We start from the raw sequence: 25,293 nt of genomic DNA, 5'->3' as shown, positions 1-25,293 counted from the left end.
CTCTATTTTAAAAATTAATGATATTTAGCCCCCATCACAATCTACACGCACATAGATATCTTTCTTTTCAAAACAACAATAATTATTAATACTAGCCCTAACACACATGCATATGCTCCCTCTCTACTCTAAACAACTTAGAATTAATCAAATTTATGAAGTATTTAGATTTCTTTCTACACTACACTAAGTCCATCCAAACATATCTTTCAAGAAGACCATAATTAATTACAGTTTAATGTTTAGCTGTAACCTTTGAAGATATATTTTTCTAAAATTATCTGGATAATCAAAAGAAGCTATTAACATGAACAATAAGGCTATGGACTTACTTATTGTCAAATTTTAAAATTAGTTGAATTACAAAATTCCTCTTGTTAAAGAGATTTACAAAAATATCAACAGAACTTGCCATGGTTAATTAAAAGAATAAAAGACAGATTTAGATGAACCTCTACCCAAGAAAATGATAATTGGTGAGTAACAACATAAGGAGAAAGATAGTAGTGTTGCAGATGACACAATTAAATAAATGGGGATGACTTTGCAGTCCAAGAAGAAGACTTTGATTAAAAAAAACACACACACACAGACAGAAACTAACTCAGATTATAGCAAATTAAAAAACTAGGAAAATGAGTCGTTTGTAAAAGAACCAAGGATTAAACCTTGTACAAGCAAAGTCTGCACCAAAACTAATGTCTTTCAATTCTTATTCATGTAGGAGAGATGCCTTATAAATTTAAGGTCTTTCGTAAAATCTTTTCTGAGAGTTCTAATTATTACAACCAGAAGAAGGTTCATAAAGGAGAAAAGCTTTATACATGCGAAGAAGATTCAAAATTCCCAGTGTAACTAAAGTTATCTAAAGTCAAACTAAAGTGTAACTAAAGTCAGCAACAGCAACACTTTAAGAAATTTACAATTAAATTTCTTGTGAATTTTTTGTCTCGATTTATCAGTAGTTGTACCGATCCAATCGTGCTCAAAATCCTCCTCAGGGCCATACTGTGGGGTTTCTTTTGTGAATGGTGAAGTTTTCCCCACAGTAGAGTGCAGACGGTCTGGTATCATAGTACTATCCTTTCTTGTTTAGCTTAAAGCTTATTCCAATAGGCAATGCAAAGAACTCCCCCTAAAAAAAAGTCCCCCCCGGATCCCACCCCAAATAATAATGAAAATGATCCATTTATTCCCCATCTTGGCTGGTCAAGCTCACTATCACAAAGCTCACATGATAGCTCAAATTCTGAGAATAGGACAATGATCAGTGTTGGGGGGATCAGTGTTAATGTCACTATAGATGATAATGGGTTTCAAGAGGTCCTTTCTAGGAGCTCCAAAAAATAAAAAAAAAACTCCCCAATCAAAAGTATTTCCCCTCCCCCTGTCCAAGATCCTCTTCCCAAAACTTAGGAATTTACCTCAAAATTTCTCTTAATACACCCTTTGAAATAACAAAGATTTCTACAATAAGGGTTGCAATTTTCAAATTGTTAAAATCAATGTTCTCTCTTAACATTCACTGTGATGGATCTTTGCTAATAGCTGTCCAAGATCAGAAATCAGCAGATATAATAATTAATCTAAAATCCCTTCTGAATATCCCAATTAATTCATCTAAATGGAACCCAAAACAATCCCCAACAAAAATAGTAGTATATAATGTTCCTCCAGAAATACCTATTCAGGAGTTAAAGAAGGGCTCTCAGATAGGGCTGGTAACACAATCTCTGTTGAAGATGTCACCCAACTGGGTAAACCCAACTCTAATGGCCTAAAAACAAGTAGATCTTTCTTATTTACACTGAAGGAAAAAATTAATATCCCAGAAAAGTTATTCCTATTTGGGCAAATCAAACCGCACAAGGAATAGAAGCCTAAGCCTATCCGGGGTCAGAAGTGTCTGAAACTGGGACACACACCAAATAAATGCAATGAAATTCTCCTAGCCTGTGGTAATTGTAAAAGCTCCCATCCTAAAGAGTTGACAACTTGCAACAACACTCAGCCTACATGTATCAACTATAAAGGCCCACATGAATCTACCAATAAATCACAATGCCCTGCAAATAAGAAAAGAGCACTAACACTGCAAGTAGCGAAGGCCAGAGAAGGCCATTCCATACCCTTCTGCAGCTATGGAAGCAAATGCTGCCCAACCACACCAAATAAAACCCATAATGAAATTTACCAAAACTCCCAAGTCAAACATTCCCAATGCACCAAGTACCCCTTACAAAACACCATCCTTTAAGCCCCCTAGCTCAAATCCCTATAATAAAGAATCACCAAGCCAACAAGCCTCCTCGTCTAGTGAGATGAGCTCAGCCTGCCCCCCCCCCTAACAAGAAGAAATAAACCAGAAACACTACCAGGAATTAATCCCTTAACTGACAAACCGGATATACAACCAAACATGCAAACCCCAAATATATGCTTATTCATTCTGAACTGTAATGCAGTTCAGGCCATGAATATACAACAACAACAGAAAACCAAAATCATTGCTGAATTGGCAAATATCTACATCCCTAATCATATGCTCATTCAAGCAAAAAAAGATATTACTTTTCTATTAACAAAGCTGAACATTGATACACAGTCATATGAAAATTAAATCAACTACACAACACATACCAATACTCCAATGGAACGTAAGATCACTTACAGAAAATAAGTTAAATGAACTAATATCTTTTATGAATAATAATTCCATTGATATTGCTTGCCTGCAGGAAACTCATCTAACCCAAATTCAACAAATTAAGTCTCTGGGATTTACTTTCCTGAAAATGAGAGATCATCAGAGATAGAAGGAGATGGAGTAGCTTTATTAATTAATAATAAAATACAATTCTGGGGCATCAACTTTCCTGATTGTGTAAATGATTTTGATAATCGGTGGGTAAATATTAGTATTTCAAATTACCAAACATAAAAAAGAATATTCTATAAAGCTAATGTCCAAACCACAGTTGCCATGGATTTTTTCAGTTATATAAGTAATCCTAACATGTTAAAAAGTCTCATTATTTGTGGAGATTTTAATGCCCACAGCCTTTTGTGGGGGAATAAACCAGAAAATAAAGCTGTCAAGTTCATTGAGCGCATAACTTCAAACAATAATGAATTAGCTGTTGCTACCCGTCCAAACCTGACGACATGTTTCAACACCAAAAATAGCAGTTTCTCTAGAGTTGACCTACAAATTGTGTCATTAAATATTTTGAACAAAATTTATACAAATAAAATTGACATTTTATGTGCAGACTACTTGGCCTTAGTTTGCTACCTAAACGAACCTGCTGAAACTCTATCATATACCTCCAAATATATTAACACCAAAGCAAATTGGCCTATGTTCCAAAATAAGCTAAATGATGAAATTACAAGTTTCACCCAAAATTCATGCATTTCAAATGCAACAGCTGACACACATGCTGAAGTTCTGGCATCTTTACTAATAAATACAGCTAATCATTCTATCCCCAGGACAACACCCAGGAAAACCTTCCCTAAATACATTCCCAAAGCTTGGTGGACGATTGAGTGCCAAAATAAATGGAGAACAAAAAAGGCAGCTAAGAGAACATTCCTAAAAAAATCATCACCAACTACATATTTAAAAAAATTACGAGCAGAATCTAATCTAAAAAGGACTATAATAAGTGCTAAACATAACTACTGGAATAATTTTGCAAATAATCTCTCCAGAGAAACACATGAGCCAATTATACATAAAGTCATAAGCCTCATCTGTGGGAAAAAGACTTCCCCCAACCCACTCCTGTATGAGCTTATACATAATAATTTCCATTATGACAATGAAAAAGCTAAGCTATTTGCCACTCTTTTTGTTAATAAGTTAACATCAAATAATTGCAGCAAAACCTCCCCAATTCCTATGAACCCAAGTTACCAACCTCGCCCAGGATCTGAGTATGTAACCAGCCCATTTTCAAGCCAGGAAATGAACAATGCAATACATCATATTAGGACCAAGACTAGCAGCGGCTATGACAATATACACCCTACATGGATAAAGAATCTCACCATTTCATATAAACAGGAACTTCTAAATTGTTATAACCATGCTTGGGCTTCATCTACGTTCCCCAATATCTGGAAATGTTCGTCCCTCCTACCAATCCTAAAGAAAAATAAACCCAAAAATAACCCCGAGTCTTATAGGCCTATAATGATTACACATGTGATGGGGAAAATAATGGAGAAAATGATCTATTATCGACTCCTTTGATTTGTCGGAAAAAATAATATGAACCGTCACAACCAAACTGGATTTAGGCAGCACGACTCCGCAACAAAAGCTTCCATGTTACTCGAAAATGTAATAAATGAATCATTTTAAAAGAATGATGTTCTTGTTGCAACTTTCCTAGACTTTGAAGGGACAGATGACGATGTGAATCATCAGATCCTTCTAAACAATCTTGCAAACCTTGGACTACCCCCCCCCTAAGCTAGTATCTTTTATAAAATCTTTCATAGAATTGCGAAGTTGTAGGTTGAACCTCTTCACCCTAAAAGACAATAATCAAAGGCCTTCCTCAGGGAGCAGTCCTCAGCTGCCTCCTCTTTGCTCTATATCTCTGGGGCATGAACCTACCCCACACGAATGTACAATATGCTAATGATCTGGTACTATGGTCATTTGGCAATACCTTTGAGATTGCACAGTCAAAGCTGAAAAAGTCACTTTTCCAATTTGTAAATTTTTTCTCAATATTCAGATTTACCCATTGCACCCACCAAGTCAAAATAATAACCCAATTTCACCGAAAGCGAAATCATGTTAATGCACGACTAACTCTAAATGGAACAACTATTCCAGAAGATAATCATATTAATTACCAAGGACTCATGCTTGACCAAAAACTTAACTTCCACCTCCACATTTCAAACACAATAAAAAAATGCTATAGAAAAACAAGTATACTAAAAGACTTCTTTCCACACCCTGGAGCTGTAAGGAGAAAACCTTACTCCAATTTTATAAATCACACATAAAACCCCATATTGACTATGGGCTCATCGTCTATGGTGCATGTGCAAAGACCCTGATGCAAAAAATTGAAACAATACAAAATGATATAATACGTCTCATATTTGGTCTTAGGAAACCCACAAGCACCAAGTTTCTGCTTTTGGAGAGTGGTTTAACAACAATAAGGGAGAGACGTAGCTTTCTCTTGATAAAACATCTTACAAAAATTGAATCAAGTAGCTCACACACCCTACATAATTGGTTAAGAAATCCAGCCATGTATAGAGGCATTGCAGATGAGTACGCCAATATTCAGAAGTTTCCTGTACCCGCAAAGTCTATTGCACCTACTTTCCCCCAATCCTCTCCATGGAAATGGTCAATCCCCATAATAAATACTGATTTCTCAAAGTGGAGTAAATATTTAACCCCCATTGCTTTTGTCCAGAAAAAATTTGCTGAACTTAATGCAATTACTTATAAAAACCATTTCCCAATTTTTGTTGAAGGGTCCAAATTGAATGAGAAGGTAGCAAGTGGTGCTTTCCTTCCTCACCTGAACATTGCAATGGGTGAGAGATTGTATAATAATGTATCTATAATGTCTGCAGAGCTAAATGCCATAATCATGGCATTAGAATACCTTATGGAAAACCAACTTTTGATTGCTAATCCACATAATATTATTGTTTATTCTGACTCTTTGTCAAGCCTTGAGTTGCTGTCTTCAGCTCCTCAGTATAAGTTGAATATTGATACTTATCATTGTCTTAGTATTATAGATAATCTTGCTTCAAGTGGCATAAGAACTTATCTTCAGTATATTCCTAGCCACTCTGGTATAAGTGGTAATCATCAGGTTGATGAAATAGCAAAAAATACTATAAATATTGACCAGCCAAGTGGGGGAGACCAATCCCCATTAGAGATATTACCCACTGGAGACTATCAGATATTATGTTTAATAAGAATAATCTATTCTTTCCCCCTTTCCCAATAAGGATTTTTCTAAAATTTATCATAGAATTCGTTCTGGAACAAATGGAATAAATTTTCTTGCATTCTTATTTCAGTCTCCTAATTCAAGTGGTTCAGTTCCCCTGTCCCCTCTTTGCAGGTATTGTAATAAGAATAATGAAACAATTGACCACTGCCTATTTGAATGTAACACGTTGACGTCTGTACAGCATACCTTGCATTGTAAACTGTTAAAGTGCTTCAAACACCACAAAGTCTCACTATCAGCCAAGAGCCTAGCCAACTATACCTGCACACAGAGCACAGAAATCGATATATATCATCCTACATTTGAATCTTCTTGAGTCGAAAGATCTACTGAAAGATATCACTGAGGATATTTAATAAATAAGAGGCAACCAAACAGGTCTGTAGCCCACAGAGTGAAGCAAAAGGAAAAGGGCTAAATAGTATCAACTGAATACAAAAATTATCCTTTTTACTACCATTTTGAGGAGGATTACAATTATTATCCTTTTTTTTGGTCGAGTATCTTAGCTGATTTATTTACTGTATTGATTTACCTGTTATCAATATTTTTGCCATTTTCCTTGACTGAATGGCAAAACCAGATCCACCTGGCCCCCACTTGGAAGCGGGCCAGTCTTGGGGAGATGCAATACTCACCCCAAATCAAGTCCCCAATCCTGCATTGGAAATTGAAACTGAAACATCTGATGATAGCCAAAACAACACCATGATTACAGTTCAGGGAAGACCAGAAACCAGCACAGTAGAAACCGAGTTCATCACTGTACAGAGAAAATCAAAAAGGAAGAGGCCATCTAATAGTCCTCTACAGGCTACAAACCATAGAGGCCATTACCAAACCACCCAACCATTCCTAATTCATAGCCCAACCCAACAAACTACAGAGAAATACATCCAAGCTGGAAACAGTTATAAGACTGATTCCAAAATCTCAGGAGACACTATTCTTATCTAAGAACATACAGCAGATAAGATTAATGCTCTTCAAGGCCCTAAGATGCAATTTCAGCATCAACATAGCTAGAGATGGCTCATTAGAAGTTCTGTTTCCAGAAGCAAGCCATGCCAACACAGCTCTGCAGATAACAACTGTTGGAAGCATCCAGGTGACAACTGAAAAGTGGAAACCTCATAAAAAAGAAGAAAAAATTGTAGTAAACAACATACCACCTGAAATCCCTGAAGCTGAAATAAAAGAGGGTTTAATGACTGCCAATGGGGGAGACATTCCAGTTAAGGCTATCCACTGCCTAGGTAAACCAGGAATAAACATTCCACAAACAAGTAGGACTGTACTTTTCATATTGGATGGACACCCCCAGATCACCCAACAAATATTTCTATTTGGGCAGCCAAAGGCACATAAAGCATACAAGGATAAACCAATCCAGTGTAAAAAGTGCCATAGACTAGGCCATACCTACAAGCATTGCAAAACCACAATAAACAAATGCATAGTGAGCCAAGAAGAACATGAAAGCAATGACTGTAAAGCCCAACCTAAATGCATAAACTGCAATGGCCCCCATCATTCTGATAATAGAAGACTATGTCCTAAGTACAAAGAGCGTCTTAACTTAATTAGAATGGCTGAAATAAAAAATATACCAATCCCATTTGCTGCCCAACTTGTAAGTAAATACAACCAGCCAGCTATCCCCTCGGGAACAGTTCCCAACACACCCCTCTCCCCAACATACAGCATGCGTGAGACCCCATGGACACCAAGGACATCTAGCACACCACAAAAATCTCCAATACCTGCAAGATTCTCTTCCCTGTTGCCTGCCCCAGCAAGCACCAGCTCCAGCAACAGCAATAGGCAAGCAAGACCCACAAGCCTACCAAGTATCAAGCAAAACCCCAAGCCATTAGCTCCAGTAGCATCAGCCACAAACCAGGCCACAGAATCAATGTCCATCAACACAGCCAAGGCAATCACCAACCTCATAGCCTACACCATGATAAGTACTTTCCTTTCCCAAGCTAAAATTCCCCAAGGACTTAAGGCAGTCATCATGAGAGAACTAGCCACAAAATACTTCTCTAAAAGCTTAGTAAAGACTGCAGAGCTAGATCTAATCACCATCCTAAATAACCATCAAGCTTACTACTATATGACCAATGCATAAAGACCAAATCCACAACCAACCATTACAAAACCAGAGCAAAACAACACTGAAGATTCTCCAATGGAACACACTCTCAATATCATTCAAAAGAAAAGCTAAACCAGCTGCTAATGTATACTAAGGTAAAACGTACAAATGTTCTATGTCTCCAGCACACCCACATTGACCAAGAAAGTACACTATGGGTAGAAGGATATGAGCTCTACAGGAAAGAAAGATCATCAGGCAGGAAAGGAGGGGGTGGCTATCTTTGTAAGGAAAGATGTTAAGAACAACTTCATAATACCAAAGGAATACCCTAATGAGGTTGGTGTAGCTGGAGTAAAAATAAGTCTTAAAGATAGAGAAACACTAAAAATATACTCCTCTTACAATCTCAATGGTAACCATGAAGCTAGGGAATTCCTAGCAGAAATTGCACCTAAGATGATTCATCAGAAAATAATCATAGCAGGAGACTTCAATGCTCATAGCCCTACTTTGGGAGGAAAGAAAACCAACAAGGCAGGCCAATTTTTAGAAAACCTATTAAATGAATTCCCAGAAATTTCAATAGCTACACCACATGGTATGAATACCTATTACGACTGCAAAACTAACCTTTTCTCCACCATTTACCTACAACTAATGCCAAATAAACTATCTAGATACTCAAAAATAAGTACAGTCCCTTACCTACTAACAGACCACTATGCCATACTGGTATAAATTGGTAGAACTGTTTATGAAGAAGAAGAGCACACACCAAAATTTAACAATAACAGGGCAAACTGATCTAAATTTAAAGAAATTCTAAACAATATTGATTACATGCCAATTCAAGAAAGCCAAGACACAGAATTCTTTACCACAAGACTAACTACTCATCTCAAAGAAGCTGCAATATCATCAATACCTAAAACTACCAACAAACAATACATAAACAAATCATCAAGGAAGACATCCAAACCATGGTGGAATGACCAGTGTCAAGTCTCATTTACTGCAAAAAGAGATGCAGAAAAGAATTTTAGAAAAAACCCAAACACCAAAACATACACCCAATTTAAACAAGCCTGCGCAGGACTCAGAAGAGACACAAGAAAGGCCAAAGCCCTGACATGGGCTTCCTACTTGGAAAAAATTGACAGATACACACCTGAATAAAAAATACACCAATTTTTAGACAGAATCATGGGAGCAGGAAAAAAGAAGAATAACATTAAGCATCCCCTACTTGTATCTGGTATCTAACTTGAAGATGATAGCAAAAAAGCTGAAGCACTTGCTGGCATCTACCAACAGAAGTTTGCCCACAAAGAAGAGTTAAATAAGCAAAGGTACAGTGAAAGATTAAATACAGTTTATGAGCTAACACAGCTAACACAACCCTTTAAAACAGATGAATTCCTGCAAGCAGTTAATAAAATTAATCAAAAAGCAAGCCCGGGTGAAGACAAAATCCATATCTCTTGGATATCAAATGCCCCAAGAAATTTCCAAGAAGCTCTTATACATACATTTAACCTCTGCTACACACAAGGAATATTTCCCCAGCAATGGAAACAAGCAATTATAACACCAGTGGCCAAACAAGGGAAACCCAAAGATGACCCACATTCATACAGACCAACTGTATGTTTACCAACCCTTAGTAAGTTGTTTGAGAGAATGCTGTACAACCGTGTCCAGTGGTATACAGAGACAAATAACATCCTCCCAAAATATCAAGCTGGATTCAGAGCTTACCATTCAACTACAGACATCATTTTGAAACTTGTGACAGATGCACAGAAAACTATGAATGAGGGATTAATACTGGGTGCAGTACTGATTGATTTAGAGGGAGCATATTATAATGCACAAAAAGATATACTAGGGGAAAGACTCCATGCATTAGGTTCCCCCCAACCAATCAGAAAACTGATTGATAGCTTTCTAGACAATAGAACCTTTAAAGTTTAATTAAATGGGAAACTATTAACCTCAAGATCTATTGAAAAGGGACTCCCACAGGGAGCCGTGATCAGCTGTTTATTGTTCATCTTATATACGACAGCATTAAAAATTCACTCAACACATAAAATTTTTGCAGATAACACTGGAAAATGGGCAACAGGGAAAACATTTGCTGAAGTTGCAAATAAACTCCAAATTATTTCTAATAGCCTCCAGGACTTTTCTACCAGCATGAATCTACCCATATCAGTGATCATATATTTCCATAATAAACGAAAAGTAGAATTACAACCAGTTACCCTAGAAAATTCTACAATCCCAACTACCAGTGCAACTAAATACCTTGGAATAATTATGGACTACAGGCTTACCTTCAAACCTCACATTGACCATATCATACAATCATGCATGAAAAAGATGAGAATTATTCAAAGACTATGTGGTACAACCTGGGGTAGTATGGATATATCCCTCCTCAAACTCTACACACAGTACATCAAACCAATAATTGAGTATGGCCTGATTATCTATGGAACTTGCTCAAAACAGCTCTTCAACAAATTAGAATGTGTGCAAAATACAGCAATCCGCCTTGCCACAGGATGTTGGAAAACAACAAAGATTCAAAACCTTCGACAAGAAGGAGGGCTTCCACCTATTGAAAATAGATACAAACTTTTCACCATAAGATACCTGACAAAATTGGAAACAACCCCTCACCATTTCTTATTTCCATAAGCCAAAGCTAGCCGACTAGAGCCAAAAAATCCCCCACTGATGTCAGCAATTATGGCCAGGACACAATACCCCATCAAACTAGAACATGTTAAAACTAAAATAGCAAAAGATCCACCATGGATATCAATCACCCCAGAGGTTAAACTAGAATTCCTCCCCCAAAAAAAGGAACAAATTGAATCCCAAACTGCAATCCAACATTTTGGACAGCTCTTAAAAGAGGAATATGATGGATATAACCAACTATATGTTGATGGATCATTAAGTGAAGATGGATGTGGATGTGGGTGCTTTCTAAGAGAGCACAGCTAATGCATTATGGAAAAACATAAGGCAGGGACCAGCATACTAACAGCTGAAGTAGCTGCAATCAATTTGGACTTAGAGACCCTAATTAAACTGAAACAGAGCAATAAACATATAGTAGTATTCTCTGACTCCAAATCTGCTCTCAATATCCTAAAAAACCATAACTTTGATACACTAGACATTGAATTACATTAAACTAAAGAAAACAATAGCAGCCTTGGAAGATTATGCCGTTATATTAAATTTCAATGTATATCTAGTCACCTTGGTCTAGAAGGTAATTATAAAGCACACAAGATAGCAAAACAAGGAACTAACAGCCAAATGGAACTTATGAAACCTCTGACTATTAGGGAAATAACTAGATTGCAACTGAAAACACTACCCAATTTAAAGCCATCAAATCTATCACCCTTTCCAACCAGGATGCAATCAGTCTGTTTTCATTGCCTGAGTACAAATACAGCTAACTTCAACCTCCATTCTTTCTCATATAAAATTAGGCAAACAAATGGAGAAGTTGCCAGAAGTCCATTTTGTAGGTACTGGAAGATCAAAGAAGAAACTCCTGAGCACATACTACTGAAATATATAATGTTTGAAAGAAAACAAGTGAATCTCCTCAATTTAAATATTAAACTAGGATTGAATTCAAACCCTCTGACAAATGTAAAAACTTTGACCCAATCTTCAAAAAGAGATTTTTTCATAGATGCTTTCAAACTGTTAATGGATCTAAAGCTACAACACTATATATAGCAATCAATTTATGCTGACTTATTGAATTGGGTAAACCCTACTACGATTATACCACATTTGTTTTTACCTAATTAGCTAATCTACATGTTTACATATTCATCCATATTTCGAATATCTATAAGCAGTGTTTACAATTACGCCGTTTATTTTAATAGTAACGTAATTTTTGCGACTAGTGAATTTACATAAAAAGGCAACATCTTGTTCAGCCTCAAGTAAATTGTCCCAAGAAGAAGGGTATGAATTTACCCTGAGAAAAGAAGAAATATTCAAAGATTGGGATACATTGTCAACCCAACCCAGAAAGAAGAGGGGCAAATGATCTGATGTTCAGGACGCACGCCTCGATTCACTACAGTTGATTGATGTTTCTTCCTGCGCTTCTCATTTATCTACTCATATGCAAGTGCATGCTGGAGAAAGGCCTTGCGTTTAGATACACAATAAATTATTTAATTCCAGTTCTAATTTAACTGCGAAAATGAGACCTCGCACAGGAGAAAGGTTTAATAAATGCAAAGGACCACTGAAGTATTTTCTCACAATTCCACTTCATCCAAACGCAGGATTTCACTTTATCCACATATGATATTTCGCTTTTTTTGTAACAAAGAACCCATGGAGTCTAATATCCTCGGCAGCTTTGAGGAGTTCTAGATAAAAATTCAATTAACTATGAGATATTGTCCAAAATGAAATAAATTTAGATTTTAGGAAATTGAAGGACGTTAAAAGAATTTCACAAGTGTAGCTAATATAATTTAAGGAAATTCATATTATTATTATTGTAATATTTCTCTTGCAAATAATACAAAAATTTTGATTCCTCACAAGAAAGTAGGCTTACACTTCCATTACTTTTCTTTCATAGACTTTAAAACTTTAGCACAACTGTTCATTAGAAATGAAAATTACACCATAAGGAAAGTCCCTTTTTGGCATGGGAAGCACAAATGTGTCTCATTTTCTTCTTTTTTTTTCTTTGCCAGTTGTGGGGTACTAGAAGATCATGTATTGCTGTTTAAGGGCTGATTTAAAGCTAATTTGATATTTAAATCCTTTTTAAAACTTTTATTTAATAACACCATCATAAATTACCATGTAGCATCCGAAAACGGCACTTTGGGTGTCCATTCTTGATTGGGAACACTGGGAAGCACAGAAAAAGTAACGTCATGCTCTCCATGGTTGAAAACTCTTAACGTGAGATTTACAGTTTTTTGCCATCTTTTATTCTCTCCCTCCCAGTCCCCTGAATAAGTCACATAAAGTGTCAACTGAATAACAGAACTAGTAGGCTGCAAATATAAAGCTCTGGATAATATCAACGTCATTTTGGGCTTTATATTTGAAAAAAAAAAAAATGCATCAAGTGGTAATATAACTTCGAGATCTATCTTATTGCCCTAAATTTCTAGCATGTAAAGAAAACACAAGAAGTTGGGTATAGCAAAAAATATTGAACAAACAATATTAAACACAACACAATGGTCTAGTTGCTGGGAGACTAAGTTGCAGTAATAGCATGGACAAAAAGTATACAACGAAAATTAAATGAAAAAACAATGTATTATATGCATTTTGTCTGTGTAGTAACCCAGATTTGGGTTCTTGTTGTGACAATTTTTTTTAACAGATATTCACTTTCGAGTGGGGGTTCTTGTTCCAGGTGGGGGGCTTTAATTATTCTGTCTGGAGTTTTAAACCATGACAGTTTCAATGTAGCATTTTTCATTTCGATCCAATACCATTTTCGAGGGTATCAGGCTCTTTTTCAGAATTCCTACAAGTTTGTTTTTGGAAAAGGATTTTATTAATAGAAAAGCCAAAATGATAGTTACCATTCCTATATTAGCTACAAGCAGCAATTTCTTCCCATCAAACAATTTTTTCGTAGGAACGAGTTTATAAGCTTTGGTTACTATGGACCAAGGTTTGCTCTTTACTAGGTTGCAGCTCCTGCTACAAATATAATTTTCCTTCCTTGTGACCAGGCCGCCTTGTAAGGATGGAACAACTGTAAGAACTTTGGAGGGAGTTCATTTTTTTGGAGACTGAAAGTTATTTTGCCCTGTAAAAAGCCAACACAGATGGCTCCCTCCAATCCCTCCCATACCCTTTTTAGCCACCATGAGAAGGGCTGCTAATGAAGCAAGTTACACATTGTTAGTTTTTTATTAGTCATCTAGTTGCTTCCAAATTTATTGTGTCTAAGCATTTTGTTCTTGTAGACTGGATATTTCTGCTCATCTTTTTTTCATACTTATGGTCATGACACCGTTTTCAAGGGTATCAGGCTCTTTTTCAGAATTCCTAAAGTTTGTTTTTGCAAAAAGATTGTATTAATAGATTAGCCAAAAGGATAATTATTATTCCTATATCATCTACAAATGGCAATTTCTTCCCATCAAAAGGTGCTATAACAACTTTTTAGTTCTTCTACGGAAATTATTTGGTGGTGTGCTGGTTTTATCCTTCCCCTCCAAGCATTACTGTGGTGTTTCAATTTGATTTATCCAATAACGCTATCTAAAATTGTAATTCTACAACGCCATCTATATTTCGTAATTTTAAAGTGCATCAGCAGTGAGAGAGCAATTAAGGTGAATTAGCAGTGTTTTGCAGGTGTCTCAGGCAACAAGCAGAAAAGGGGAAGAGCCCACCACAATAGGCGTACATATCCCCAGTACTTAGCTACCCTTAAATTGTGGGGAGGGTTTGAGTGGGTCCCAACACTTCCCTTGTTCCTGGACGAACTTGATCTATTGCTTATCTGTGTGCTTCCTGAGGAATTGACATGTTCTATGGACTATGATTATTGACTGTGCATCATGTTAATTATTCGGAGAAGAAATTTAAACTGGACTAGCTCTATTCATGTCTATCCAGTGCTTAACTTTTTGCACCAGTCCATTGCCAAGGATAAAGACATTGTGATAAAGGTGTGGGTTCAATTTTTCTCAAAAGATACAATTAAGCAGGCAATTGATATCTGCAAACTTGCACAAAAAGGTTGACATACTTGAGACGAGAAGAGGATCTGCACTCACTCACTTGAGACTAGTGAGTGCAGAATTGTTTTCTCTTTGTATGCAGCAGAGCAGAAGCTATTGATTCAGTCTGTTTGGAGGATAGAAAAATGACAATGACATCTTGCAAGCATCTATATAGCATTTGGATTAAGTCCAATCTTTTGATTTCTATGATGATCATAATAGAAACAGACAGCAAGAACAAGCTGTTCTTTTGAATTTGCATCACTTGTCTCATTGACCAAGTAAAAAAAACACTTTGCGTTTTTCAGTCTATTCAAAATTGTGTCCTAAATGACATTGCCTACACTATCAACGATACCATTCCTTCCTAGAAGAGATGTGTATTTCACGTTTTTTTATGGATGATTTGAAATGCTCTTGTAATTTTGTGTTTCCACAATTCAACATCAATTGCAATATCTCTCTGAATACTTTTTCACTTTGAAAAGTTTTTGTAAGGATATCACTTTTTCACAAAGACCCCGCAGCGCTAGTTCATGAAAACCACAAAATAGAATAGCCTGGTCAATTGGTCTTAATCTTCCTTGGTTTTTAGTCTTTTATTCATGATCTTGCAAACTCAATTGCTGGTCAATTGGAATGCTATTTCCTTCTTGTATCCTAATAAACATCATAAAGTTTTGTGCTGCAGCAATATGACACTGTCTTTTATCATGATACTTGAAAACAGTGAGAGCATCTTTAAGCTAAGTATACAGCTTCAAAACTAACCAAACAAACATCTGATGTGAGCCTTTACTGGTCTAAAGTTTGGTAAATAGGAGGCAGTGTTAACAGAATGCACCTTTTTGAAGGGCTGAACACCAACCATGAATAGTTTGGAATCATGTACTTTAAAAACAACAATGTTTAACACTATCCCCTTGACATTCCACTTATCTACTTCATGAAACTCATAGTCCTTTCCTGGTTCCTAATGCCAAAACTTTAAATCCAACTTTTTTAAGCACCAGAAATCTGTCAGAGTTATCAAAGGACTCCAAGCCAATGTTGAGCAAGGTGATGATGGGTGCAGTGAGTGAGATGTCTTCTGAATTTTGGTCTATTTCATGAAAGAGATTATTAACACTTTGGCTTAGGAGTTATTCTAATATTCTAGGCGAATTATCTTGAAAAGTTCATTTAATTCACAAATTTTTGAACTAAACATTTAAATGTTCTTCAGAAATTAAAGACAAAATGCAATATTTTTTGACCCAATAACCAATAGGTGTTTTGTGTGGCTCTATTAGTCAACATCAGTCATGATTTCTTTTCAAAATAACCTGCAGCCTTCCACCTAAGCCCTCTTCTCTTTCTGCTAATGTGATTTTTTAATACAGGAGTTCTTATGCCTTTTTCCTCAGACCATGACCAAAAAAAACAACCTAATTCATATCCTTATGTTTCATTGAAATTTAACTGTATTTCATAACTTTTAAATATCAAAGTGGGTTTTCAATTCTTATAACCTTCACAGCTACATAATTGTTAGCAATGTTTTCATATCTTATTTGATTCTTATGTTAATTCTAAGGGGAATAATGAGAACTGACCTCAGAGTCATTGTTCTTTTTTATTTGCAGGCCTTAGGAGAAAGGGCTTGTTTAAAAAAATGGAAAATTGAGCCAAGGCCTCAGAAGATAAGGGACAAAAAAACACAAATATTGTTTTCAAACAATCAGTCCTTGCATACCTTGGCTCATCAATAATTCTCATCTTTTATTCAATAGAGATTTCACAGCATATATTGTTGGTAAAAACAAGCAAAAAATCTACAAGCAGTTTTTTTTTTCTGTTTGGGTTGCGAGATTAAAAAAGTTGGTATTTATAAAACAGCCACTGTAACTCTAGTTCTTGTTTCCAAGGCTGTACCCCGGGGGGGGGGGCGGTACAGATGGAAAACAAACTGTTCCATTCCTGCTCAACCCTGAAGGAAAAAATCTGGAAGATCTGGAGCACATTGCAAATTTATTAAAAACTACATTTGCATCCAACTTCTCAGCAGACCAAAAATTACGTCACAATGGACAAGATTAAGAAAAGGCTGAGTAAACTAGACCCCAACCAAGCTAAAGGCCCAGATGGTATACGTCCCAGGCTCCTTAAAGAACTTGCATATATAGTATCCAAGCTGCTCTGTTTGGTATTCAAGCTGCCCCTTCAGACTAGTAGCCTACCTGCAGATTGCTGGACAGCCATAATTACTCTGATATTGAAGAAAGGATCTAAAACCTAGCCTGGAAACTATTGACCCATTAGCATGACCTTGGTTATGGTCAAACTTATCAAAGGGATAGTCAATGCTGAAATCATAGTGCATATGACTAAGAATGGCCTTCTTTTTGGTGGTCAGCATGGCTTCAGGAAAGGCATGTCTATCAAAACAAATCTGATACTAGCTTATGAATCTATAACTGATCTACTGGAGCAGGGTTTTGCAGTCAACATGTTCCTACTGGATCAAGCTAAGGCCTTTGATAAAATGTCTCACTGCTACCTGATGATCAAGCTGTCAGTATATCAGATAGAGAATGGTGTTGTCCAGTGGATCCACAGCTTCTTATCTGATAGACTCCAGATTGTCGCTGTATATGATGAAAGAGGTGACCTCATTTACTCCACACCAGTTCACATTAAAAGTGGAGTCCCCCAAGGGACCAAACTAGACCCAACATTGTTACATAAATGAAATTCCTGAGGTGGTCAAGAATGGCTTGGAACTGTATGCAGATGATTCCAAACTCTTTGGTCCAGCAGCCTCAACAGAAAATTGCTCTTCTCTGCAAGAAGATCTCAAAAACCTCTATCTATTGGCAACAACCTGGATGCTCAAGTTCAACCCATACAAATACAAAATCCTACATCTCAGTCCAAACAGCCCCTGTCATATCTTTCCTATGGTTGACTCTTCAGGAGCCAATATGCCCATTCAGAGTGCCAAGGAAGAGTGTGATCTTGGGGTAATCATTGATGATAAGCTTAAATTTCATATTCACTGTTGGAACCAAGCAGCTAAGGCAGACAAGGTCCTTGGTTTGATCTTGTCACTGAAATGTTCAGTGACAAGTTGCCAACCAAGAGTTATCAAGAAGCCTTACACAGCCCTTGTTCATCCCATCTTGAGTTTGTCATGTCAGTTGCCAACCTGCACTTTAGGTGTGATATGGAGACACTTGAGAAGGTCCAGTGAAGAACAGCCAAGCTCCCTTTTGCCAAACAATAAATCTCCTATGAGCAACAACTAGAAAAGCTTGACCTGCCTACCCAAACATACCATACAAAGAGAGATGTTGTCCTTGCATTTAAGATGATAATCAGTGACACAATTAAGCCCATTTCCAATCACAGTGAATACACCAGAACATGAGGAAATCATAAGCAGCGCAGTCGCGCTGCCTAACTAAAGAACGATGTTGGCAGAATGTATTATTTTTTTCCATACCAGGGCACTTTGTATCAAAGGAGTTGTTGTAAAAACTTCAAAAAGGGTTCATTTAATTGGAAATTGGAGTGGCTAGTGCCCTTTTTAATAGTCGAAAGCAATTGGAAGGCAACTAATACCCCTTCCATGCCCACCATTTCCCCACACACATCCAATCAAATTTTGAGATAGCCACTTAGTTTGGCATAGTTGATTTCCAGATAGAAAATATATTTTTGAGGAGGACATATAAGAATGGCTCTGGGGGCCATTCTTATATGCCCCTGGGGCATATAAGAATGATGTTGGCACAATGTATTATTTATTATTTTTTTTTCCTTTAGACCAGGGCACTTTGTATTAAAGAAGTTGTCATAGAAACTTTGAAAAGGGCTCATTCAATTGGAAATTGGAGTGGCTTGTGCCCTTTATAATAGTCGAAAGTGATTGGAAGGGAACTTACACCCCTTCCACACCCACCATTTCCCGAAACACATCCAATCAAAATTTTGAGCTAGCCATTTTGTTCAGCATTGTTAATTTCCAGATACAAATTACGTTTTTGAGGACACTCCCCCACAGCCCTCAGGGCAAGGATTGTAAGTTATGCCCTGGGGGCATATAAAATTTTTATAGAAAGCGTTGTCCTAGAAACTTGAAAAAAGGCTCATTCAATTGAAAATTCAAAGGGCTAGTGCCCTTTTTAATAGTCAAAAGTGATTGCAGGGCAACTAACCCCCCTCTCATGCCTACCTTTTCCTCAAGCACATCCAATCAAAATTTTGTGATAGCCATTTTGTGTAAAGTTGAAAGTTTTGGAAATTAGGTCTTTGAGGATGACACCCCCCCCACAGCCCTTGGAGCAAGGGTTGTAAGTTATGCCCTGGGGGCATATAAGGTTTTTATAGAAAGTGTTGTCGTAGAAACTTCAAAAAGGGCTCATTTGATTGGAAATTCAAAGGGCTAGTGCCCTTTTTAATTGTTGAAAGTGATTGGAGGGCAACTAACCCCACTCTCTTGCCCACCTTTTCCCCAAACACATCCAATCAAAATTTTTAGATGGCCATTTTATTCAACAAAGTTGAAAGTTTTGGAAATTAGGTCTTTCAGGATGACAACTCCTCCCCCCCTCCCCACAGCCCTCAGGGCAAGGGTTGTAAGTCATGCCCTGGAGGCATATGAGAAAATGAAATAATATATGTCATTGAGAAAATCAAGTATCTCATTGGAAAAAATAAAGTATTTATCCCCTGGACATCCCAGGAGACTTAATTAAAGCCTTTTCAGAAAAAACTGCTGATCCTTTATTAAATATTTTCCACCACATCACATAATTTGTTTCATTCCTAAGTTGCTGGATACAAGGTTTTATAATACCTGTCCCAAAAAAATGCACCAGTCTGACTTTCGCCAATATTCGCCCCATTACACTCACTTCAGTTTTCTCCAAACTTTATGAAAGTTTCCTCTGTGACTGGCTTAGGGATATTATTTGTCCGCGTATTGACACCCAGCAGTTTGGTAACTTAAGGAAAACTTCCACCACCCATTACCTTGTGCATTTAATGCATACCATTGATAGTAACCTTGATAAACCAAATGTTTGGCTGAACCTTGTCTTAGTTGATTTCCAAAAAGCTTTCAACCTGGTTGACCATACCATCCTAATTCGTTCACTACTGGTTAACTTTGAACTTGATCCTCTGTTAGTAAATATTGTTATATCGTTTCTTTCAAATAGATCTCAAGTTGTTAAATACAAAAATATTTTCTCTAACCTCCTCCCTATATATTGTGGAATTCCTCAAGGAACCTTATTGGGATAACTTTTATTTCTAGTCATGATTAATGATATTGGTAGGGATTTTCCCCAAAGGTGGAAATACGTGGATGACTTGTCAATCCTTGAAGTATGTCACAGGAATACTAAAAGTGACCCCCTCGAAATCCTAACCCACATTTTGGATGAAGCTAAGAACCTAAATATGAAAGTAAATTCCACCAAATCAAATATAATGACAATACATTTTTGGAAATCCACTCCCACTTTCCTTGACCCTATCCCACCCAAAATGCTTGTGAAACATGTTAAACTCCTTGGTGTCACAATTTCAAATAATCTTAAATGGGACATAAATGTTTCTAATATTGTTAAACAAGCAAACCTGTCATTATCTATGTTAAAAATTTTAAACAAATTTAATTGCCCTAAGATGCAGTCCCTCTGTGTTTATTTATCATTTATCAGGCTGCTATTAGAATATGCATGTCCAGTCTGGCATTCACATCTTTCAAGCAAGCTTAGTGACAAAATTGAGTTGGTCCAAAAGCATTCCCTCAGGATCATCTACAAAGAGAGCAAAATTCCATACTCTTTCCTCCTTAAATCCGTAGGTATTACCACATTAAAAGAAAGGAGTGTACAAATTTGTTTGCAATTTGCTAAATCCGCAATATCTAATCCTTGTACTGAGGACATCTTTCCTGATTTGCATGACCCCATTAGACCCTGTCTCTCCCGCTTTGCTTCCTTGGCAATTCCAACATATTCACCTATCCATACCATTACTGAGAGGTTCTGGAAAAGTTTTATCCCCTTTATTTTGGCGCACCTAAATAATCCTTGAACTATGCTCTGTACCAAAATTAACTCCTCCATCCCTTATTTTAGCTGTTGTGTATGTTCACAATAATCATGCATCATTTTTTTTCTCTTTATCTTTGTCCCTTTTATTTTCCCTTTTGTTGATACTTATTTATGTTAAATTTCTTTTCTGACCTTCAATTTTTTTTTTACTTTAATTGTATTCCTTTTTTTAATTGTAAATCTTTCTTTTGACAACTAATTTGGCTTGATTTTAAGTTTGTTTTTTTTTTATGTATTTGACCTTGAACACAATTTTGGCAATGTTTTTGTTCTTGACTGTGATTTTCTTTTATCCCCCACCCCTTCTTCTTCTATTTTTCTGTTTCCATTCTAGCCATTTGTTAAATTCTTATCAAACATTTTTATGCTTGATTGGTGTTTCTTTTCTTGTTGTATTATTTTTTTCTTTGTTTTGCTTTGTCTATTTCTTTTTGACATATGAAGCAAATTTGACTCTATTAGAGCTTGTAATAGCCTTTGGAAAATAAATATTATCTTATCTTATATAAGGTTTTTATAGAAAGTGATGTTGTAGAAACTTCAAAAAGGGCTCATTCAATTGGGAATTGAAAGGACTAGTGCCCTTTTTAATAGTTGAAAGTGATTGAATGGCAACTAACCCCCTCTCACACCCACCATTTTCCCAAACACATCCAATCAAAATTTTGAGATATCCATTTTGTTCAACATAATTGAAAGTTCTGGAAATTAGGTCTTTTAGGATGATAACCCGCTCAGAGCCCTCAGTGTAAGGGTTGTAAGTTTTGCCCTGGGGGCATATAAGGTTTATATAGGAATTTGTGGTAAAAATTTCAAAAAGGGCTCATTTGATATGAAATTGAAATTACCCTTTTTAATAGTTGAAAGTGAGTGGAGAGTAATTAACCCCCCTCTCATGCCCACATTTCCCCAAAAACATTCAATCAAAGTATAGAGATAGCCATTTTGTTCAACATAGTTCAAAGTTCTGGAAATTATGTATTTAAGGATGACAAATCCCCCAGAACCCCCAGGGCAAAGGTTGTAAGTTATGCCCTGGGGGCATATAAGGTTTTTATAGATATAGTTGTTGCAAAAACTTCAAAAGGGGCTCATTCAATTGGAAATTGAGAGGCTGGTGCCCATTTTAATAGTTGAAAGTAATTGGAGGGTAGCTAACCCACCTCTCAATCCCACCATTCCTCCAAACACATCCACTCAAAATGTTCAGAGCCATTTTGTTCAACGTAGTAGAAAGTTCTGGAAATTAGGTCTTTGAGGATGACAACCCCACCCCCCCCCCCAGCCCTTGGCATGAGGGTTGTAACTTATGCCCTGGGGGCATATAAGGTTTTTATTGAAAGCGTTGTCATAGAAACTTCAAAAGGGCTCATTTGATTGGAAATTGAAAGGACTAGTGCCTTTTTTAATGGTTGAAAGTGATTGAAGAGCAACCAACACCCCTCTCACGCCCACCATTTACCCAAACACATCCAATCAAATTTTGAGATATCCATTTTGTTTAATGTAGTTGAAAGTTTTAGAAATTAGGTCTTAGAGGATGAGAACCGCCCTAACAGTCCTTAGGGTAAGGGTTGTAATTTATGCCCTGGGGGCATACACGATGTTTATAGAAAGCATCATTTTAGAAACTCAAAAAGGGCTCATTCAATTGGAAATTGAATGGCCTAGTGCCCTTTTTAATAGTTGAAAGTGATTGGAAGGCTTGACATTTTTATAGTAGAGATTGATGTGGGTATAATATATTATTTTTTGTTGTTGTTGTTTAGACCAGGGCACTTTGTATCAAAGGAGTTGTCATAGGAACTTTGAAAAGGGCTCATTTGATTGAAAATAGAAAGAGCTGATGCGCTTTTTAATAGTTGAAAGTGATTGGAGGGCAACTAATTCCCCTCCCACGCCCACCCACTCATTTGCCCATTATGTTTAAAAACTAAAAATTGCCTTACAATTAAATAAAAATTCACTGTGTTAATGCTAATTCCCAATAAGGCATCTCAGCAGTATCCCAAGAATGACTGAGGTATTATGTTCAAACTTTTGGGGCTACTTCTGCTCTTAAAATTTAACCAAATCAAAATAGCATAAGTGTATCCAAGCTATCAAAGTAAGTAAACAGATTTTTTTCAAATGGTATCAAGTTTTCCATTTCAGATGAACTAGAGGAGCTATGAAACTAAATTAAACACTACTATTGGTGTCCAGATTTTTAAAAGGGTATATGTTGTTAAGAATTGCTGAAAAAATTTTCTCTAGCATACAGATAGCAGGCCAAACTATTAAGTCTTAAAAAACAATAAGATTTAAAGTATTATTTTCTTTTTCCCTGAAAATAATATGACAATATAAAAGGAACAGAAATTAATTTAAAAACTTTTTCTACAAAATAAGCTTTTCAAAGAAAAGTAAAGAACTCCATTAAACAAAAAATGAGCAAAACCAAAATCAAGTAATCTACCAAGTGTGAAACTACCACAAATCAGCATCAATAAATAAATGAAACCCAAAACAAACAGAAATTACAACATATAACTGAGTCAAACTCAAAACAAGCAGAAATTAACATAAGTTGGGCTCAAAACTTATTTTTATTTCTATAAATTTTATTTGTGGTGTAAATGGGAGGTAATTTTAAACTTTAACCCCACTTCCCTAATGTGCAAATATATACCCTGAATTGGTATATAGCCTATAGGGGTGGGGGTTAAAATTCATTTCTGACAAAAATGATTATTAGGCTATACTTGTAAAGAGCATAAAAAAAAGGCATTGAGTTATATATTCACTTTAGTTGTAACTCAATAATATGATTTGGTAAACATTTACCAAAATTCATTTCTAATAAAAATTATTATTAGCCTATATTTGGAAAGAGCATATAAAAAATGCATTGAGTGGTAGCCTATGTTTACTTTATTTGTAAGTCAATAATATGAATTGCAATAAAAAAATACCAAATAAAATAGGACAAATTAGTGCTACTGATTCTACAAGCCATTTCTAGTTAGGCCTATGGTTGCAGCAACAGCACCAACTTAGTAGAGCTGATCATGGTTACAGTAATAGCTGACAGACTAGTTTAAGGTCAGACCACAATTCATAGCTAACCCTCAGACTGCAAATACAAACCTTACATGAAGATTTCTCACTTATTGCTGATTCTATGCTACATCCATTTTTTGCAGATTAATTTCTTAAAAAAGTATGTTTCCATCTTTTCAAGTTTCAAATTGCCGGCGTAAAATTGGCCTGCCGTCGATTTTGATTCCAGTTGCTTCCATTACGGTGACAGGGACTAGCAGTGAAGCGTCTGGGTGCTCTATTAAATTTACCGTAGATCAGTGTTTGATCAAGTACTCCAAAAAAGTATTTAAGTATAAGTACCAAGTACTAAAACAAAATTGTAATTAAGTATAAGTACTCAAAGTAAATTGCACTTAAGTACAAAAGCACATGGCTTGAGGCTTTTTTTGCATGGTAAAGAATATGACTAGGTCGTCAGGGACATTAGTTGTTCCATTATTTCCAGCGGAGAAGTGAAAAGGAACTCTATTCTACTACCACCAAGGCCGTTTCCAGAGGGGGGGGGTACCAGGTTTGAACCCCCCGAAATGCTTGTCCGACTTGCACTTTCGTCTAAAAAATGTCCTAATCTTACTCTAGGCTGTTAGAAAAAGTTCATGAGAGGGTATTTTTTGGTAACCCAACCCCTGAAAAAACTTTTTTCGGTAAAAACCCTCCCGAACAGAATCCTGGGTATGCCCCTGAGTATCACCCACAACAACTCAGCTTCAACCGTATTAGAACTTTTATAGCAAACAAAAATACATAAAATTAGCTTCTCATTCATTATAATAATATAAACTGTCGAAAAATTATACCAGTATAGAATTTCATAGCGGCTTCATTGGGTCAACATGATGGGTGACGTAACAAGCATGGTATATCCAATTGTTGTGTCAATTAGGCTTTTCTATCTTTTTCAGATTTTTTTCTTATGTCGCCCGTCTGAACGCCGCATTAAGCATTGTTCACATTGGTGTGATAAGAGGAATAAGGAAAATGAAGTTCGGTTCTATTTTCTTGCCTGCGTCACCAATCAAAATACTTAACTGATGGCGTCAACGCGTCAAGAAAGATATGGAAGTCAAAATGAACAAAATATTAGCTTTATGTGACTGTTTTACTATATTAAGATGTAGTGAGGTAACATTGGTTATCACACCAATGTAAGCAATGCATTACATTTACTTAAAAGACTAAAGTTTAGCCTTAATTGAAAGATTCGAGTGCCA

At 36.3% G+C, this 25,293-nt stretch overlaps 2 protein-coding genes across 4 annotated transcripts in view; one reads left to right on the top strand and one right to left on the bottom strand.

Annotated features, from left to right (window-relative positions):
• The window catches only part of LOC148946916 (uncharacterized), a 73,901-nt gene extending 49,673 nt beyond the window's left edge, over window positions 1–24,228 (bottom strand). The window contains exon 1 of one of the 3 annotated variants that reach the window (XM_089097196.1): window positions 24,128–24,228. The gene's annotated coding sequence lies outside the window, so the exon portion shown is untranslated. The remainder of the gene's footprint in view (window positions 1–24,127) is intronic. The other 2 variants (XM_089097197.1, XM_089097198.1) reach the window with 2 other exon arrangements.
• LOC148946917 (uncharacterized) lies at window positions 17,191–17,619 on the top strand. Its single transcript, XM_089096461.1, has one exon. The coding sequence runs from the start codon at window positions 17,191–17,193 to the stop codon at window positions 17,617–17,619; it is 429 nt and encodes a 142-aa protein (XP_088952587.1).
• Window positions 24,229–25,293: the final 1,065 nt, after the last annotated feature.

Source organism: Artemia sp. Qi Xiang Cuo, chromosome 11 (genome assembly GCF_049724085.1).
Source record: "Artemia sp. Qi Xiang Cuo chromosome 11, ASM4972408v1, whole genome shotgun sequence".
NCBI lineage: Eukaryota > Metazoa > Arthropoda > Branchiopoda > Anostraca > Artemiidae > Artemia > Artemia sp. Qi Xiang Cuo.
Note: the sequence above shows the minus strand (reverse complement) of the source record. Positions and strands in the feature narration are given on the sequence as shown.

Coding starts and splice junctions, on each gene's coding strand:
- LOC148946917 (XM_089096461.1), top strand. CDS start 17,191: ATGACCTTGGTTATGGTCAAACTTATCAAAGGGATAGTCAATGCTGAA.